The sequence below is a fragment of the Trichomycterus rosablanca genome, chromosome 27 (genome assembly GCF_030014385.1).
Source record: "Trichomycterus rosablanca isolate fTriRos1 chromosome 27, fTriRos1.hap1, whole genome shotgun sequence".
NCBI classification, from domain to species: Eukaryota; Metazoa; Chordata; class Actinopteri; order Siluriformes; family Trichomycteridae; genus Trichomycterus; species Trichomycterus rosablanca.
In genome coordinates this window covers 2,958,749-2,977,381 of record NC_086014.1, presented here as the reverse complement: position 1 = coordinate 2,977,381, position 18,633 = coordinate 2,958,749, and the positions used below count along the sequence as shown (strand labels likewise).

Here is an 18,633-nt window from a genome sequence, read left to right as displayed (position 1 = left end):
CTTCTTTATACACTTTTTACCATATTACAATACGATTTGAAGCACGACAGTAAACCACTAGTTTTCGTTTTCTCATCGTTGATTGGGTCAAGCAATCTCGCGAGACGTGTTCTTGCGATTTTATTGGTTCCTTTAGACGTCAATTAATACATTGAGGTTGAGGTCAGAAGTCAGCGAATCAATTGTTAATGGCGTCGGATGAAGTAGCCGGTTTAACTACCAGGCAAACAGATTATTCGGTATTGAAGACGGTAGTCGATTAAAGTGTTTAATTGAATTGTTTATTATAGCCTTATAATGCATTTCGGGTTAAATTTAAGCCTATTCCGCAGTTACTATTTTTAAAGTTTCTCCAGAGAGTTAGTAGCCTTGTTCGCCTCTCACACCCTATACTAACGTACTATATAGTATGCTACATAAATATGGCGTCGTTACAGCTTTTACATACTATTTAGTACGGTAGTATAGGTTTAGGTTGCAAACATCCGTTCGAGTGAATGAGAATTATTATGTTTGTGACTAAACAATGATAAGTTGAAATGTTTTCATCGATTTTGTATTTTATAATTATTATTTAGATTATTTATAAACCATAAAACACCTTAAGAGTCAGAAATCTATAATTAAATAAAGCTCTACTTTCATTTTCCCCTTTTGATACAATAGAAGGGCCTCATGCTATGCATTCATTCACACTAATCTTATTTTAAATCACGTAAAAAAGATGTTTCAGCTCTTTTTTTTTTTTTAGCAGCAAGACGTTTAGTTTAGTTTTGGACCTGGGAAAGTTGATCAAGAGACTGACCTTTGGTAGTTTACATACACGTGTGAAAGACCTGCATGTTGCTGTAGTCTTGAGATGTATTAATTATTTCTACTGCAGATTTTTCTGTGTCCAAAAGACTGGACTACTTGCTGAACATTATTGGTCAGATGTAATCCAAGAATCATCAAATACAGGTATGCCATGATTTAGAGGCTTTTGGAATATAAATGTTACTATCCACAGTCACGCATGGTGGTGGTGGGATTATACTCTGAACAAATACATCAGTGCAGTTGTTTTGATATTTTGCAAGTGGATAATGTATTATTTGATATTTACATAAATTACCCATAATCTGATGTTAAAGTAAGCCAAGTGTATGAGCCAACCTAGCTGTTTACTTACCCTTCATCACGTCTTTCATCACAGGTCAGAATGCAGTTCCTGGGACGCTTTGTTTCCGGCCTGTTCACCAACCCATACCGGGTTAAGGAGGTCCAACCGGCCGAGTACAATGGTAAAGTAAGGATGAAGCAAGAAGGGAGGACGGTACTTTACAGGGACAATTTCTCGCAGGCATGGGACTGTGTACTCATGATGCCTGACAGTCCAAACATGGCACTGAGGTACAGGTTATGTTCTTTGTTTAATTTTGAAAAGCAAATTTTTACTTTGATGGGACTTCATAAGCTAAAATGTGTAAAGTGTTTTAGATGTTAGATGTTATTCCCTAAAGCATTTAAGAAAAAAGATGTTTAAAACTAGAACAATTACATTACTGTGTCTGTGTCTACTGTAAAAGAACATGTTTTACAACCAGAGATCTCTAACATGAAGGCTGCCATGGAGCATAGCAAGTTTATGCAGTTGTCATACAAAATGTAGTGAGCAATTGCAGATTGTTATTGAAGCAATGCTTTTAACCAGATGAAGATGAGTGAAACACTGTTCTTTGTTTAAACTGCTAACAGTGGTTATATTAGTACTGAACAAACTTGTAGTGAGCTAATTGCTCAAGCTTATTTAAGTCTTGCAGTGGTGTCTAGTGCACAGTGCCATTGTTTCAGACAAAAAAAGTTTGGTGTTTTTGTAAATTAATAATAATATCAACCAAAAATGTTTATTACTTTTCTTTTAAATTTTTTTTAATTTTATTAGGTTATTTCAGGTGACATCGGAAGAAGATGCTGCAAACTGGTTCCCTCAGTATTCCCTCAAGCTCCGGCCGTTTTACGAAACGCTTCGTCCACCTCTTAAAGTGGACACTTTTCAGCAAATAGTGGACTGTCTGCGGAACCACCCTGACTGGAGCTCCGCCCACATTGCAGTGGACACCGGCCTGCGGGAATGCCTCAAACACAACTATGTTTTAAGGTAGAGGATAAAAAGCAGAAAGACTTGAATGTGAATCGTTGTTTAAATAGAAAATAAGTGTATGTAATCAGTTATTTTATACTGATTCTGTGTCGGGCAGACACACTTGGCTAAATTAATAAAAAGCGACTTAAAACAAAAATTAATGATACAGTTCTGATTTTGCCTTCTGATGATTTACTTCAATAAAAGATAGAAGACAAACTTGGTTCCTGTGACACAAAATCAGAATTTTGTCATTAATTTTTGTTTTAAGTCACTTAGTTTAAGTTACTAATTTATCTACAGACAGGAGAACCGTTTGCAGGAATATTTATACTCTATGGGCAGTAATATACATTTATGGAACATTTGCTGGTCACCTGTGAATTAAATATTTCATCTAGTCCATGCTGATGCTCTCTGTGTGCAGTCAAATAAACATGCGGGACAGTCAGGGCCAGACGCCACTGCACCTGGCATGTGAGCGTGGAGATGCTAACTGTGTGCGTGAGCTGCTTGAGGAATGCCAGGCTCGCACTGATATCCGAAATATGAACGGTGATACACCCATGCACTGTGCTGCCAAGCAGGATTCAGCTGGGATTATTGAGGTAGGGCTGATGCAAACATATCCCAGGTGGGTTTAGGTGTGTGGTTGGAAATTCAGGTTTGTTTAGTTGTGTTGTGTAGAAGTTTTTCAGGGGTGTGTTTTTGGAATCAATGAATCTAAACAAAGGGTTGCATTAAGGTGGCTATGGGTTGCACTTGGTGACTAAAATATTTGAAATGAGAATACTATGCAGTATTGACAGTCCAGTGATATGAATGAAAGAATGTGTTTTCTGGTTGCAGGTGCTGTGCTCTCAGCTTTGTGTGGGTGTGAATGAATTGAACAAGGCTGGCGAGACACCCCTGCACGTAGCCTGCCATCTGGGGAAGGCAGAGACGGCCAGGGCGCTAATGGGAGGTGGCGCTCAAAGTGACATCATAGGGGGCATTGGCTATCCCATCCACACAGCCATGAAGTACAGCTCTAGAGGGTAAGCCCTACATCTAGCTGTTTCTTTTTGTTATGGCCTGTATGTGTATTATAAGGACACATAATTTGTCCTAAATAATAAAAATTAAAACTGCACCTGCAATTAAAACCATAATTTATACTTAAGAATTGTAAAAAGTTCAAAATTTAAATACAAATATTATTGTACATTGCTTTCAAGCCAAAACTAAGCTGGTTTAGAACTACGGCTGATCTGAACCACCCACCTCAGTATCATGGGTTTTGTACTCATTCGTCTGATCTTTCTCTAGCTGTGCTGAGGCTATTTTGGCTTCTAATGTTAAACAACTGCAGTCTGAGGATCCTGTGTATGGTGGAACTCCTCTTCACTGGGCCAAGAATGCTGAGGTTAGTAGCACCCACATAGTCATTGTGGAATTAGCAGGGAGGTTCTGCTTACCTTGAGCTGCGCTAACCTTATCGTGCAGATTTGCCGCTCGGTTTCTGATGCTTGTCACTAAGCTCAGATCTGTGCTTCTCTATGATCTGATCCCTGACTTTTACATGATTTAAGGTCCATTCTGTTGACAGACATTGCCATACCAATAGACCTGTAAGATGCTGGTATTACAATTGCAAGAGGTATAATTACTTCTAAAAAAAATATTCAACAAACGTGTTCGTAATCGGTCATTTACAGATGACTCGTTTGCTGCTCGATCGTGGCTGCAGTGTGAACTACCTGAGTAAAACCGGAGACAGTCCGTTACACATCCTGACGAAGAAGGGCCGCTACGATGCTGCCATGATTTTGCTGACCCATGGTGCTGACCCAAACATTAAAGGACAGGATGGAAATACGGCACTGCACCTGGCCATGAAGGTAGATTTTAGAAATCTATAAATGCAGAATTATGTATGGTAACTCTGAAATATTTTATGTTTGTTAAAATTTTTTTATTGTTTTGCCATTTTCTTTAACTGACCAATAACTGACCGCCATTGTTCGACGGTTAACCGTCAAGATCATAGTGTCCCATCAAAATATAAAACACGTCAAAGTTAAGTCCTAATTTCAGGAAAAATACAGTGATGTAGTAAACATGGCAGTAAAGTGGAACAGTAGGATGAACATAAACACTGACCAGAGCCAGTTTAGCATTCAACATGTTTCTGAAGATTTTTTTGGCAACATAAAAGAAACATTAGACTATACTAGTGACCCACTTTAAATGATCAAAAGCAGAGAACACAGCAGAGAACACAGAAAGTATGTGACAGCTGGTGACTGCAGTGCTTTTTAAAAATTGGTTTGTGCTTTCTGTTCCACAGCTGGACCACATGGACCTGATTAAAGCTTTAATCGTATTTGGAGCTGATTTGGAGATCCGCAATGATCTCGGCGAGACGCCGGGTCTGATTGCTGCCCGCACTAGCAAAGGTCAGAGACAAAATATACAGTTTGTGGTGATCTACATATATTAGTTTGTCAGAACAGTATTCACGTGTTTATGCCAAACATCAGTAACCCTACTGGCATTTGGTTTCACTGGGTTTCCCACATTGATTTTTATTGGAAATCCTGTAATAATTATGTACGAGTTATTACTAATCCATGCATTTTAATTTGCACTTCTAAGCACATTTTGTACAGAGACTAGTTAACAGTGCAGTTTAACTAATTATGGTTGAAAACTAATTATACATTATTACTTTATTAATTATACAAATTTCTACATTGTAATTTTAGAGTTTTTCTGATGAAGTAAAACAGTTTTGTTTCAGAGTTTGTACTTATATGAAAGCATTGTCTCATTCTGCAGTTTTTAGTCTTTGGTCAAAAAGATGTTTTTTTTTTAAGTGCAATAAGAAATACTGACAACCACTAAATGCCTGAATCAACACAACTCCAACAGGACCGGATAGAACTAAAGGGAGGGTTAAAAAAAAATAATTCAAATTTAAAAATCTGTAAAAACAGCTAAAGCTATTTAACTGTGATTTGTGAAAGTCTTTTCCTTTTTTCTGATTGTTTTGATGTTGCGCAATTGCTAATTTTACTAACTTAAAGTGTGCTGACAATTTAGTTGAACACTGGCGCACACACACTGCTCTTAAAATGTGCAAGATGTGTATCATAATGTCTGTATGGCTGCTTCTCTGCTCCACTTAACTTAGCTACTCACTGTGATCATGGACTGTGGATTTATTTAGTCATTTACATTTATAAAAAATGCTAAAAGGTAAATACTGAACATTATGGCTTAAACAGGCAAAAGCAGCAAAAGAAGAAAGCAGTGACAAAATGATGAACTTTTGAGTACGTGCATGTATATAATAAAAGTGAGTGCATGATTGTGTTTGTGTTTGCATGGTCTGCACCCCTTGCTTTGCTTTAAGGCTCCAACCGTAAGGTGCTGCTGAACATGTTGTGTAGCGTCGGGCTGGAGCGATGTGGTCCATCCTCCCCCGACATCCCATCCCCTGTTACCAGCAGACCCCCAGCCCCTGCTATAGGTAAAACCCTGCCTCCTACCCTTATTGCTCATTTAGAGAGTAGAACATATCTCCTCTCCTACATTCCTACTGCTTTGTTTTATCATATGATTGATCAGCATACAGAGATGATTTAACTTTCAAACTTAAAGTTTTCCATTTTATTCCTCACTTTTTTTCTCTTCTTTTCTTTTACATAACTTGCAAAAACCTTTTGCCAAAGATTAAAGCAGTGAATATGTAAAGGATCAAATGTGCATAGTTTCCTTCAAAAAATGCCAAGTTTAACTGTAATTGCTACATTTCCCCCACCTCTTATCCTCCCAGTCGCTGCTTTATCTAAGGAATACTTATAAATAGATGGTTACCCACAGCTTTTGTAGCTTTCTTCTTTATTATAGTAAGTTTTGCTGCAGTTAGATTGGACAGCTGACGTCTCATTTACCTTTGACATTTTGGCAGGTTTTGATGGCCTTGTGCATGCAGCAGCTGCCATTGCCGCCATGAGCCGAGGGTATACTGAAGTGGACGGCCTGAAATCTGGAATTAGAAAGTATGTGAGTCTGTCTGAAGAATGCAGTAATAACAAATGACATTTATTCATTTTAGTGTAGTTTGGAAGCCATATGAAGAATGAAGAGAGGCACAGAAGTGTAGCAGGGAGTCTGGGGACCTGTGTTTAAACTGCAGCCCTATAAACAGTGGCTATACTGTGGTCATTTTTTTTGCATTCAACATGTGAACTACAAGAAACAACCATCAGCCCAACACTTAATAGATCACTGACCAATACATGCATGATTGTAATGAAATATGCATTGCCATGCACACTAATGTTTGGGCTCATCAATTTCCTTTTGGGCAATGCAGCTCATAATGCTGACCACTTTTTACAGTACTTTAAATGTGAATTTCTCTTAAGCACACACCTGTAGTTACTGTGTTTTTTTTTTTTTTGTTATCAGGGCATTGTCTTTCCTCGTAACAGATACAATCATGCTTAATTGTCTGTGTCTGTAGAATGGACAATTTACTGTGTTTAGATGGAGGAGGAATTAAAGGATTGGTTCTGATCCAGATGTTAATTGCGTTAGAAAAAGAAGCGGGTCGGCCCATCAGAGAGCTGTTTGACTGGGTGGCTGGTACCAGCACTGGTGGCATCTTGGCTCTGGCCGTCGTTCACGGTGGGTCGAGTGTTTGAGATGATCACAAACTCACACATATGAAAATGACTGGCACTATTGCTGTGTTGTGAACGAGTCGTTTGTGTGTTTAGGTAAGTCCATGGAGTACCTGCGCTGTCTGTACTTCAGGATGAAGGACCAGGTGTTTAAAGGCTCACGCCCGTATGAATCAGCCCCTCTGGAGGAGTTCCTCCAGCAGGAATTTGGAGAGAACACCAAAATGACAGATGTCAAACATCCCAAGTGAGTGTGAACCTGTAAGGGGAGATACTTGTGTTTGAATAGTAGAGCTGAATTACATTTCTTCATTCGCTTCATACCAGGGTGATGGTGACTAGTGTTCTAGCAGACAGACACCCTGGTGAGCTGCATATCTTTAGGAACTATGATCCACCAGCACTACCCAGAGTCCCTCCATATGCTTCTAATGCCTCATTTCAACCCCTCACTGTCCCAGAAGGTAAAGCACACACACCTGCATGTGCACACACAATATTCGGATGTGTTATTGTCATTGTGGACTCAAATTGGGGCTGAGCGTTGTGTACTGACACATGTACTGTGCTGTAATTTAGCAATACATGTAAGTATGTCATTTTAAATGGCTTTTCGGTCGTAATCTGACGCCAGGGAATCAGATCACTTGATTGCTTTTATACAGCAGCTTTGCAAAGTTAAAAAAAATAGCTGCCTTAATTTTTTAGCTAGAAATAGTACCACCACATGGCTTGTTGCTATGCAACAAAACGACATGGTCACATTTTAGTAATAAAATGTAAATCAATACGACTCGTCTATAAACAAATGCAGGAAGATCAGCTATAAATGGTGATTAATTCTTTATTTTTGATCTTTCCTTTTTTATCTAAGACAATGTTGATACCGCACAAAATTTCACAAAAACCGCTCTTTATATCATATGAAATGTTTAAATGTTGAGACAATGGCAGGTCTGTAATGTCCCTATTAATGTCACATTCTAAACAAAGTGCACTTTGCTAGTCGGACAGGTTAAACTTATGGACCGCCGTAGTCAGATAATTCCAAGTGTCGGCTTGTTTTCAGGATATTGTACATAGTATAATAGAGAGTTCTGTTCTATATTCTTTGGCATTGCTCAGTGTCCTACTCTGTTGCATCACGGGATCCTTGCAACACTGGAAAATCAGGGTTTTTAACAATTGTGTGCATTGCTGATCTGTGTGTTGCCACTGTGTTGGTGGTGTTGTTGCAGGCTGGGAGGATGAGGATGTGTTGGTAGTGGGATACACTCAGGAACCTGTCAGAAAGCGTAGAAAGGTGACAGATGAAGGTGTGTGCGTGTGTGTGAGATTGAACGAGTACGTGAGGGTCACAGTGAGCAAGACACTTGATGAATAATCCACACTCCCTGGGTGACATTAGCTTGTTTTTTATGTTAGTAAATATACACTATGTGGCCAAAAGTATGTGGACACCCTTTCTAATGATTAATTGTACATTAATAACAAAAGTGCCTGATCTCACAAATAAGGGGAAGATTCCTTATTAATGCCCATGCCTTAAGAATGGGATGTCTATGATAATGGTCAGGTGTCCACAAACTTTTGCCAGTTCTTTTTATGTGTGTTTATTTTTAATTTTAGAGCAAGTAGTGTGGCGAGCTGCTCGCTCCAGTGGCGCCGCCCCTACATACTTTCGACCAATGGGCCGCTTCCTAGATGGAGGGCTGCTGGCTAACAACCCGACATTAGATGCCATGACTGAGATTCACCAGTACAACAAATCTCTCAAAGCTCAGGTCTCACACACTTTCATCTCCACACACACTGAATATTAACAAGGCATAATTTTTTTTTCCATCAGTAGGTGGCATGGTGGTACAGTAGGTAGTCTGGGAGCAGCACTAAACATTGAACTCAGCCTCTGTAAAGAATTGTATATGCTCTTTCCTTGTCCATGTGGGTTTCCTTGGGTTCTCTGGTTTCCTCCCTTCTTCTGAAACAATGCGAAAGGTGGATTGGCTGCTCAGAGACTAAGAGACTGAGTAAATGTGCAAGTGATGTCCTACAATGTACTGGCACCCTATGCAGTGTTCCTTGAAGGAGCACCAGGCCCACTGCAACTCTGAACACAAGATTGAATGAATGAATGAATGAATGAATGAATGAATGAATTACTATTTTATGTGCTTTAGGGTCGGGGAGATAAGGTTTCTCGTCTCGGTGTGGTGGTGTCTTTAGGCACAGGTAAACCACCACAGGTGCCAGTGAACTCGGTGGATGTTTTTAGACCATCCAATCCTTTGGAACTGGCCAAGAGCTTCGTCGGAGTTAAAGAGCTGGGCAAGATGCTGGTGGACTGTGTAAGCAAGAACACAAACACGTATTCACATTTAGCTTATACTGCTTAGTATAAGGTAAAGCTACATTTCTTCATATGATCCAGCTTTCTTTTCTTCATGTGAGGTTTCACAAACCTACTGCTCACTCGTTGTGTGGATTTTCCCCCTCCAAATCTAGTAATTTCCAAGTCCTGGTTGTAAATCTGCTGCCATTTGCACAAACTCCTGTCTGATCAATGAGATCCAGATTACAACACGATCATTCTGACACGTGTCCAATCTGTGGCAGCTTCTTATCACCTGCTAGTGTTCCCACACACAGCCGTACCGTGTGCAGAGAGCCACACTATCCTTCATGTGACTATCAATTTGAGATAAAGCAGGATTAAAATAACGGAGTGATATGTAAGCACATCTACTCCAGGTTCACTCTTGCTGTCTAAGTTTGGCTTAGCCTTATTCAAATTTAAAATGCATCAACACAGTAAACCAGTAGCTGGTGCAGTCATTCATGGGAGAAATGCATCTGAGATAAATTAGTGCTTACTGTTGCCATATTGTTGTCGTCTGTTCCTGTACAGATCATTTTCAAGAAAGTCTGAAGACAAATAATTGGTGGTTTGGTGTTTATTTATTTATTTTTTTGGTATTGTAGTGCACTGACTCCGATGGATGTGCAGTAGACCGAGCCAGAGCCTGGTGTGAAATGACAGATATTAACTATCACAGGTAAGTCTAAGTGGTGTTTACACACTACCATGTGACTGCCATATCAGTGGGATTACATCTACACTGGGGTGGCACTGTGGCTCAATTTATTATGAAAGCTGGTAAGAACCTTCACAATTAAATGACTTAATTATTTAGGCACTAATAAAAAGGGGGGTGTGCTTTCCTTTTTCCATGTATGTATGTAACCATTAACTACACAGCTGGAAACAAGATGTGTTCATTATTAAAAAAGGAAATATGTTTGATTGATACAGCTATTTTAGGTCACTAAAATAAATAAACCTGTGCTTCTCAGGTTGAGTCCTCAGCTTTCAGCTGAAGTGTTGCTGGATGAAGTGAGCGATGCTGTTCTGGTGAACATGCTGTGGGAGACGCAGATGTACCTCTACGAAAACAGGGAGCTTATACACGCTCTCGCTCAGCAACTCTTGCAGTACTAACACATACACACATACAAACACATACACGTGCACATGTGTTAGAAGACTCTGGAATAAGTTGGTCATTTACCAAGATCATGGTAGATCCTGTTCTCAGCCTCCAATTAGCCTAAAATCGTGTCGTCTTAAGGTGCACATTCTAAGCTTCTACATACATGGTGGTTTTCGGAAAGCACTTGTCAATATTTAATCATTTTTCTTTTTAACAAAAAATAGGTAAAATATATGAAGAATACAACGAAACCCAATTGTTTAAAGAGTTTTTTTATGATACGCCTGCTAATCAGATTAAGAAAATTGTATCTAGAACTGGTTTGTTTACTGTTGTACACTATGTAAACACCACTCCTTTGATTAGAGTTTTTTATGAAAAATTATAGCATTGTATGACACACATGCATGGCATTTTATATATTGTAGTGATTGACTGTCTGTCAAACTCATCACATCATTGCCAGTAGTCTGTGGGGGACTGTTAAACTGATTGTGTGTGTGTGAAACAGAGAGTACCAGTAACCGTAATAGTAACCAATGATAATAGTGACAAATTGCTGCACTTTCCAAACAGAACCCCTTTTTACTTCAGCCAGTATACATTCAGTTTCTTTGCTAAATACTTGACCTTTAAATGACCACTTGTACAGCCAAACCCAAAAGTTTACACACGCTTTTAAGGGACATCAATTTTTTTTAGTGTGCTTGAAATTACAAGGATTCTTGCTACTGTTCTTTTTTAGTGACTGAACGATTGGAATCCACTAACGGTATGCTGGGTCAAACATTCACATCCCTGGTAAATGTATGTAAACTTTTGCTTTTAGCTGTAAGTGTGTAATGTGGACATCTATAAAAATCCTTTTTTAGTCTTGTAGCTTCATTTTAAAACAAATTATTAACATTCACACAGCTAACGTGTTTCTGCTAATTAAATTCACACGAGGGTATTTTCTTGAACTATACTGTTAAACCGGCTATATAAAATTTGTGCTACATTATTTTTAGGATTGCAGTTAAAGCATCTATGACGTGAACTTGACCTTCTTAAGACTAAAATTAAAGTCTTTATTACTGTAGTGAACACCGCAAACCTCATTCTTTACCGTTTTGATTACTTGGTATGTATATGAAAACATCACTCCAGTACTTGTTTTTTTTTTTTTTTTTTTTTTATTCAAATCCTGTGTTGCGTGGTCAGCATTTTTACATTATAAGTGTGAATTAGCGTGCTAATTTTGGGCATTCATTTTAATGGCTTTGTGTTCAAGGGAACCAAACTGCTTGATATGTCCAGTCCATATAATCTTTACAGATGTATGCAAAGGTTTGGGCACTTCTGCTCAGGTCACATTAGTGGATTTTTGTAATTGAAAGGCAGTTGCAAAATGTCATTTGAGCAAGAGTGCCAAAGCCTTTTCACCATTTTAACTCTGAGTTTTATATCAGACCACATACAAGGTGTTAGTTAAAATGATGTCTGGTCCAAATAGAAAAGTAATTTAAAAAAGGGTATGAAATTCTTGACCTGAAGAAATGTAGCATTTGAATATAATATTATTTATTTGTAACCATATTTCATCCTATTGACATTTTATTAATATTTAATTTGTGTTTAAATTAAGCATGTTTAGTCTTATTTGGTGTTTTATACTTCTACTAAGTTTTGCATTGAATAAATGATATAATGTATATAAATGCTAAATAAAGTGAATTTATTTCATAGACACTGTATTTGCTCTTCATTGTATGTTGTGTGTTGTGCTAAAGCGCATCAGCTGTATCACGGTGTGTAGCCGTACTCGCTCGGGTGTGAAGGCCTAGCATGTTAATCATTTAAAACCTGGATCAGATATCCTCCTGCTCTCTCTTTCTCTGTGATAGCGTTGAAGAGAGCAATTCCAGATCATCCTTATTTCAACTATATACACACTAAATATACAGTACATCAGAGTGGGTACAGTAGAACCACTTGGATACTTGTGTACGAAGACTCATCATCAGTGCATCAGGTACAGTCTGATACACCCATGCCTTTTATTTGTGAAGAAATTTTAGTTTTTTTGTCAAAGTATTGTATTTTTATGTATTTTATTTGCTTTGTTAAATGTGTGTGTGTGTTCTGTTTAATTTAGTAGGACAATGTCTGGAGCTAACAGTGACCAGCTGCATCGTTCCACCCTTAGCATCTACTCAGTGAGTGTGTGTGTGTGTACAATTGTTCTTGTAATAATGGGAATGCATTTACTCTTGGTAGTTAAGAACCTAGACTATTGATCAGATGGTTGCTGGTTCAAACCCCACCATCAACTTTTTGTGTGTGTTAGCATTTGATGGAGCAGTTCAATCCCAGCTTGCAACATCTAATTACCTTAGGCAACAGCTATGTCAAAGCTTTTCAAGGTAAGATTAATCTACCCTCCACACACACAGATACACAGGGTTTGTATTAATGTATAGTTGATTTTGAATGCTCCACCTGAACACCTGGTGTGTGTTCCAGCCCTGACGTTGACAAGTGAGGCCTACTTTGGTGCACTGGCAAAGATGGGCGAACAGGCTCTTCATACACTGTCTTCTCGCTCTTTTGGTAAGAGTGTATGTGTGTGAATGTGTGTCTGTGAGAATCAAGAAAAGGTATTGTCACACTCCACAATTCATGCAGCTGTGATATTTGTTGCATCACAAGCTGTATCAGTTTAGGTTACAGAATTGTGTGTGTGTGTGTGTGTGTGTGTGTGTGTGTGTGTGTGTGTGTGTGTGTGTGTGTGTTGGGAAAAAGTCTCAGATGACACTTGCTGTTTTGGCTAAATAATTGAAGTGCAGATTCCTACACACCCACACACATTTACTTACTTACACACTAGCAATTTATATCCTTCTTCTCCAGCTGTATGGTTACACACACTACTTACATTTTCATTTTGCTGCCTTACAGTTGCACCTTGTTTCTTTAGTTTGTCTTCTTAAATGAGTTAATTATACGGGATGCCTTGAGATGAAGTAGTATCTTTTTCAGGGTGTATTTCTGCCTTGTGTATTTTACATTCCACATCCAGTTCACTATGAAGGTCCTGGGTATGATTTCAAGGTGGAGCGGTCCTGGTCCCTTCTGTGTGTATTTTGCATGTTCTCCCCATGTCTGGACTGACTTGAACTGTTAAATCTTGTGTAAACAGTGACTATCTGTCCTGACATGAATGTAACCAAAATGTGTAAAACATTAAAATCCTAATAAATAAACATTTGTCAATTTGGTTTGGCCTTGGTTTGTTGGTGGATCATTTTGTTTAATGAGTAATTGCTTTATTTAATTGATTGTTGATTAATTAAACAGGTGATGTGCTAATTCAGATCTCAGAGACTCAAAGAAAGATTACAGCAGAGGTGGATGGATTGGTAAGTGACATTTGCACTCGTTTAATTAAGCTCGCAGATGTTATAGATGTTTCCTCACCTGGTGATGATTCTGATATTTGCTATTCATTTATATATTGATGTAATTTGGAAACTTTATGTAACATGTTTTACCTGACTGCATAATATCACAATTACAAAGTAGCATTTGTGGGTTTGTGCAGTTCTGCTGGTTCCATGTGGATGTATTGCAGGCTCTGGAGAAGAATGTCAAGCTTGATGAAGAGTACATAGGGGTGAGTATCATTCTGTTTTTAAGAAAGTGTGTGTTGTGTGGTATTTAGTTAGTATAATAAAAAGGAAAGACCAAATTCCAATAGTGTATATGTGTAAGTTCTTACATAATTACATATACAGTATCCAGCTAGTATTATGAACCTGTATGTGTGTGTGTGTATGATTGTGTGTTTGAAAGCAGGGCAGCAGGCGAGTGTATGAGCTGGAGGTGAGAAATCAGGCAGCGGCTTTAGAGAGACAGCTAAGACGTGGAGCATACCGAGACACTCTGGTGAGGACGCGCTCCCTGGGTATATGTATGTTACAGGCAGTGTGTGTTTGTGTGCGTATATAGATTGTGCATTTGATTTATGTAAGTTTTGCTTGTTTCTGCAAAGTTGTTCTGCAAAGTATTGTTTATTGAGTTTGTTTTACTGTAGGGGGCTGTGAGTTATATCTAGTGACTGAAGGGATGTGTTTGTGTATTTATAGGAGGGTAGTGAATACATGCAGTACCTGAGGCAGAGCCAGCATGAGATCCTGAAAGAGGAGGAAAGGAGATACCGCTTTCTTACTGAAAAACACTGTGGATTAGCACAGTCGCTATTCTACCTCCTTAACAAGGTACACACAGACACAGAAGCACAAACACTATACTGTCCAGAGTACTTAAGTCACCTGACCATCCTTTTGCCCCCTTCTTGAACAGTATCCTTTCTTCTTTCTGCAAGATCCTGGCAAATGGCCTCTGTTTTGAAAACCTAAATATAGTCCACTCTAACTTAAGTTTGTTTATTTATGTGTGTATGTGTGTCGACAGTCTGGTGCATCTCTGCAGCAGAAAGCTGAAGGGTGGAAGGAGCAAGTGAACGAAAGTCAGAACTCCAGATCTCGTACACCAACACCAGTGGAACAGGATACGCACGTGAGAACTGCACTTGATTTACAAAACTAAAAGCAGAGATCGGGGTGTAACGAGACACTTTAGCAGCATAAAAATACACCGTCACTTAGCACAAGTCTACTCGAAGTGACTTTGAAAACACCAATTAGTTTAGTGTACCATAATGGTCTCCACAGAGCACCTTGGATTCAGATTCATGTAGTGAATTATGTGATGCAATCATGTCAACATAGACCAAATATAAAAAAAAATCAACAAAATGAAGGTTTTGTCAGCAAAGAGGATCCTACCCAGTGTTCAGGTAGAAGCCCTGAGATGGATTGCCAACCCTGTTCTGGGTATTTGTTTTTACGCCCAGTGTTTCCTGATGGAACTGGACCTGTTACGTTCCTGACCAGGTTAATGGTTGAAAAAAATAAAATGAAAAAGTTGTAATATAACTAAATGTATCTTCCACACATGCATTGTAAGAGATTATTAAAGAGGCAAATATTTAGTCACTAGCATGCCATATTTATGCCAACACATTATTTGAAAGGCATCACAGAAGAACGTCTTTTTATCTAACATTAGGAATAATTTAATCGATGCATACTTTTGAGAGCATGTGAGCCTGTATTACTCAAAAAATGAGTAAGTCACCTGTTCTAGGTCTGTTTACACCTTTTCTATTTTTTAGTTGAGGTCTACGGTGAGTTCTCTACTCCAACCTGGAGACAGGGAGGATGGCTGGCATGGGCAAGACCACCAGCTGCTGGGTAGAGCACCTTCTAGAGGTAAGAATGGCCACCTAGGTCAAAATAACCACTGATTTTCTTTAAACAACCTTTCAGGAATGTCACTGAATGAAATTCTGTCTGTCTCTGCAGCACCCTCGCCCTTAACGAGTCGCTCTCGCTCAGGTTCGGTGGGTGAATCGCTGGGTGAATCGCTGCGTCTGGGTGGAGGCCAGTCAGTTAGAGCGGTCGTCTCTTACCCCCACTCTTCAAACCCGGTGTTGCTGTCATTCTCTCGTGGAGACACACTTACACTCCTCGTACCAGAGCCTCGTAACGGCTGGATGTACGGACGCCATGATGCAACCCTACGGTGAGAGTCAGGACTGTACTATACAATCTCCTGGATTGTCAAATTATATCTATCATACACTTGGGATATGGTAGCAATCACTCAGCAACACCCCATTAACCACATGAGATACCAGTGCATCACCCTAGCAACCACCTGAACACCATTAGAACCTTGTATTACACTAGCAACCATCTGGAATACCATAGCAATTGCTTAGCAACACCCTAGCAACCACCATGTAAACTTCCTCAAATATAGTTTTTTTCCTGCTCTATTTTCTAAATTTTCTCCACACACAGTTTTCATTATATTACCACCCCACAATCAGACCAAACATTCTGAAATGCTATATAAAATCAGTATTGGTTTTGACCTGTTCATAAGTTTGTGTCATGAAATATAAATCTGAAATTCATTTGTTGCAGCCAGGGTTGGTTTCCTGCATCATATGTTACTAAAATGGAAGATTTTCAATCTTCAGGCTCAAGGTAAGAATCTGTCTGTCTATAGTTTTGATTGCTTATTTTTGCACTACTGATATTTGAATTTACTGTAACTTGATTTCTCCTACAGTGGATCATCTCTGCAGTTCCAGAACACAAACAACCTGCTAGAACTAACCGGCCCATCAGAATCTGTCAATCCTCGAAACTACACCGAACTCCCACCCCCAACACATCCCCTTTCCAGAAGCCCAGCTGACCTTCGCCCAGTCTCACCCCTTATTGAAAGAAAAACAGACTCTGGTTATGAGACGAAGACCAGTTTTAAGAGCTATGGCGAGATTCCTCCTTCAGCCCAGCCTCTTCGAAGATCCTCTGGGGATTTTCAGCCCAGCTCTCCACTTCCTGACAGGAGGGCAGAGTCTCACTTTGAGAGTAAATTTGAAGTGAAGAGTTACTCCACCCCTGAGAGAAGGGCGGCACCCAGCATGGAGGTTAGTTTGTCAAAAAGAGCATATGCTGCAACACCTATATTAAGGTGTTTTATTTTCGAATGCGAGATGTGATGTGTCTCTGGGTTAGCTGTGGTTTTTACCTTTATCTTTCAGTGTGTTTAATGGACATTTAAATGTTGACCTTATTTAAGGGAAATCTGAACTGCTTAAAATAAGTGTAATTTATTTTGCATTGCTCATTTTTAGAGACCGAATCCTCATGGAGGGCTGCCGGAAAATCGTCTTTTTCCCAGGTAAACTTGGTCTGAGTTTTAAATTCATTAATGACATTCATGCATTTAGCAGTTCCAACCAATTAGGTCAAGTTAAAATTACAAGTTTACATACACTTGTTAGACACAATTAAATTGATAATTATCAACAAAATTAAATTCCAATGTTTTAGTCACATCCAAAAGCTTCAGAAATTCTTTAAATGTCTTATGCTAATTTGTAACTGTATGAGCTGCAGTAGAAATCTGCATATCACCAAGTTAAAGTGTATTAAGAGGAACAATATTATTGAAAAGTTGGCACTACATAAGCTTAGCATTGTTTCTTCATGGAGTTTATGGTCTATTCATCAAAAAGTAACTAATACAACTAATAAAAAAGGAGCTATTGTTACGTTACTATAACTGCTGTTATCTCTTGTTACCTTTATAATTGTTTATTGTCACCATTCTGTTTGCGGTGCTTTTAAATGATCATTTTCAACAAATTTGTTGAATGGAAATTTTTTTTAAATACAGCTTAAAGAAAGTTGTATTTTGGGAGCACACTCTTTGCTCGAATATGTTATTTACAAACACACTATCAGCACATCTATACCATGCATTGTGATATTTGTGTGTAGTTTATGTGTATACAATAGGGTTTTTTTGTCTTTTGTCTTTATAGAGGATCCAATCCATTTGCCACGGTGAAGCTTCGCCCTACGGTGACCAATGACAGATCAGCACCAAAAATCCATTGACCATCTAATGTATGACCTAAAGATGCTGAGCGTACCACATGTTAAGAAATACTGCCCCTCCCTACCTGGGTTCTGGGTATCATCCTCACTTCATGTGTTCTAAAAACATTCAAAAGGTGGATTGGCTGGGATTTGATGACCTATATGTGTAAATGGGTAAATGAATGTGTAAGTGTGTTGATAGATGTCCTGCAATATATTAGGCTTTCCCAGAGCTTGTTCCTGCCTCACCTCCAAGGTTTCTGGGTGGCACCAGACCCACCACAACTCTGATCAGGATGAAGCTGTTAGTCAAAATTAATGATTAAATGACATGTTGAAAATAACCTTAGATTCAAAAATGCTCCAGACTAAAAATTAAAAGTAAGTAATTCACAGAATTAATTATAAAAATTATAAGCCTCCACCTTGACAGCATTTTGGAAAAAATACATTCACTGCTGAAATAAACAACGTCAAATCTTGTGTTATGGTTTAATCAGAGTTGCCAGATACGTTATATGCATGAGTTATATAAATATTAAGCAGCTTAATAAAAAGGAATGATTGTTTTTCTAACTTTTTTCAAATGCTCTTGTGATGTTATGAATATGCTAACAATGAATGTCTACATGGAATAAGTGTTAATCAAAGGAAGAATTGACTTATTCAGGAGCGTAGTAAGCTAATAATAAAAAATTAAATGAAAGAAGACTCAATTTTAATACCATTTGTTTTTGAAATAGGATGTCCAGCAAGCTCATGATCATTTGTCCACTTTTGGCCACAGTGTGTATATTTTGAGTAACTAATGCTTAAATAGAAATTAGAGATCCACACAA

General features: G+C 38.6%; 2 protein-coding genes across 3 annotated transcripts; both read left to right on the top strand.

The window, feature by feature from the left end:
- The first annotated feature begins 865 nt into the window (after nucleotides 1-865).
- pla2g6 (phospholipase A2, group VI (cytosolic, calcium-independent)) lies at nucleotides 866-11,931 on the top strand. 2 transcript variants are annotated; one of them, XM_062989493.1, is made up of 17 exons: nucleotides 866-960; nucleotides 1,196-1,392; nucleotides 1,925-2,140; nucleotides 2,553-2,733; nucleotides 2,975-3,162; nucleotides 3,434-3,530; nucleotides 3,823-4,005; nucleotides 4,455-4,563; nucleotides 5,523-5,639; nucleotides 6,081-6,171; nucleotides 6,639-6,802; nucleotides 6,895-7,045; nucleotides 7,126-7,262; nucleotides 8,428-8,582; nucleotides 8,979-9,146; nucleotides 9,781-9,854; nucleotides 10,153-11,931. In XM_062989493.1, the coding sequence occupies exons 2-17, from the start codon at nucleotides 1,202-1,204 to the stop codon at nucleotides 10,295-10,297; spliced, it is 2,367 nt and encodes a 788-aa protein (XP_062845563.1). In that variant the 5' UTR covers nucleotides 866-960; nucleotides 1,196-1,201; the 3' UTR covers nucleotides 10,298-11,931. The 2 variants fall into 2 exon arrangements, with proteins under 2 accessions (XP_062845563.1, XP_062845564.1); XM_062989494.1 differs by lacking the exons at nucleotides 8,428-8,582; nucleotides 8,979-9,146; nucleotides 9,781-9,854; nucleotides 10,153-11,931 and adding an exon at nucleotides 8,037-8,239.
- A 502-nt stretch (nucleotides 11,932-12,433) lies between these two features.
- Nucleotides 12,434-18,407, top strand: baiap2l2b (BAR/IMD domain containing adaptor protein 2 like 2b). The gene is made up of 14 exons (XM_062989966.1): nucleotides 12,434-12,487; nucleotides 12,619-12,694; nucleotides 12,795-12,881; nucleotides 13,629-13,690; nucleotides 13,873-13,944; nucleotides 14,127-14,216; nucleotides 14,417-14,548; nucleotides 14,745-14,849; nucleotides 15,508-15,604; nucleotides 15,698-15,917; nucleotides 16,325-16,387; nucleotides 16,473-16,836; nucleotides 17,044-17,090; nucleotides 17,737-18,407. The coding sequence occupies exons 1-14, from the start codon at nucleotides 12,434-12,436 to the stop codon at nucleotides 17,810-17,812; spliced, it is 1,545 nt and encodes a 514-aa protein (XP_062846036.1). The 3' UTR covers nucleotides 17,813-18,407.
- The last annotated feature ends 226 nt before the right edge of the window (nucleotides 18,408-18,633 follow it).

Coding starts and splice junctions, on each gene's coding strand:
- pla2g6 (XM_062989493.1), top strand. CDS start 1,202: ATGCAGTTCCTGGGACGCTTTGTTTCCGGCCTGTTCACCAACCCATAC. Junction 2,141..2,552: donor AAACACAACTATGTTTTAAG/GTAGAGGATAAA, acceptor CTCTGTGTGCAG/TCAAATAAACATGCGGGACA. Junction 4,006..4,454: donor CACTGCACCTGGCCATGAAG/GTAGATTTTAGA, acceptor TCTGTTCCACAG/CTGGACCACATGGACCTGAT.
- baiap2l2b (XM_062989966.1), top strand. CDS start 12,434: ATGTCTGGAGCTAACAGTGACCAGCTGCATCGTTCCACCCTTAGCATC. Junction 14,549..14,744: donor TATTCTACCTCCTTAACAAG/GTACACACAGAC, acceptor GTGTGTCGACAG/TCTGGTGCATCTCTGCAGCA. Junction 15,918..16,324: donor CGCCATGATGCAACCCTACG/GTGAGAGTCAGG, acceptor CATTTGTTGCAG/CCAGGGTTGGTTTCCTGCAT.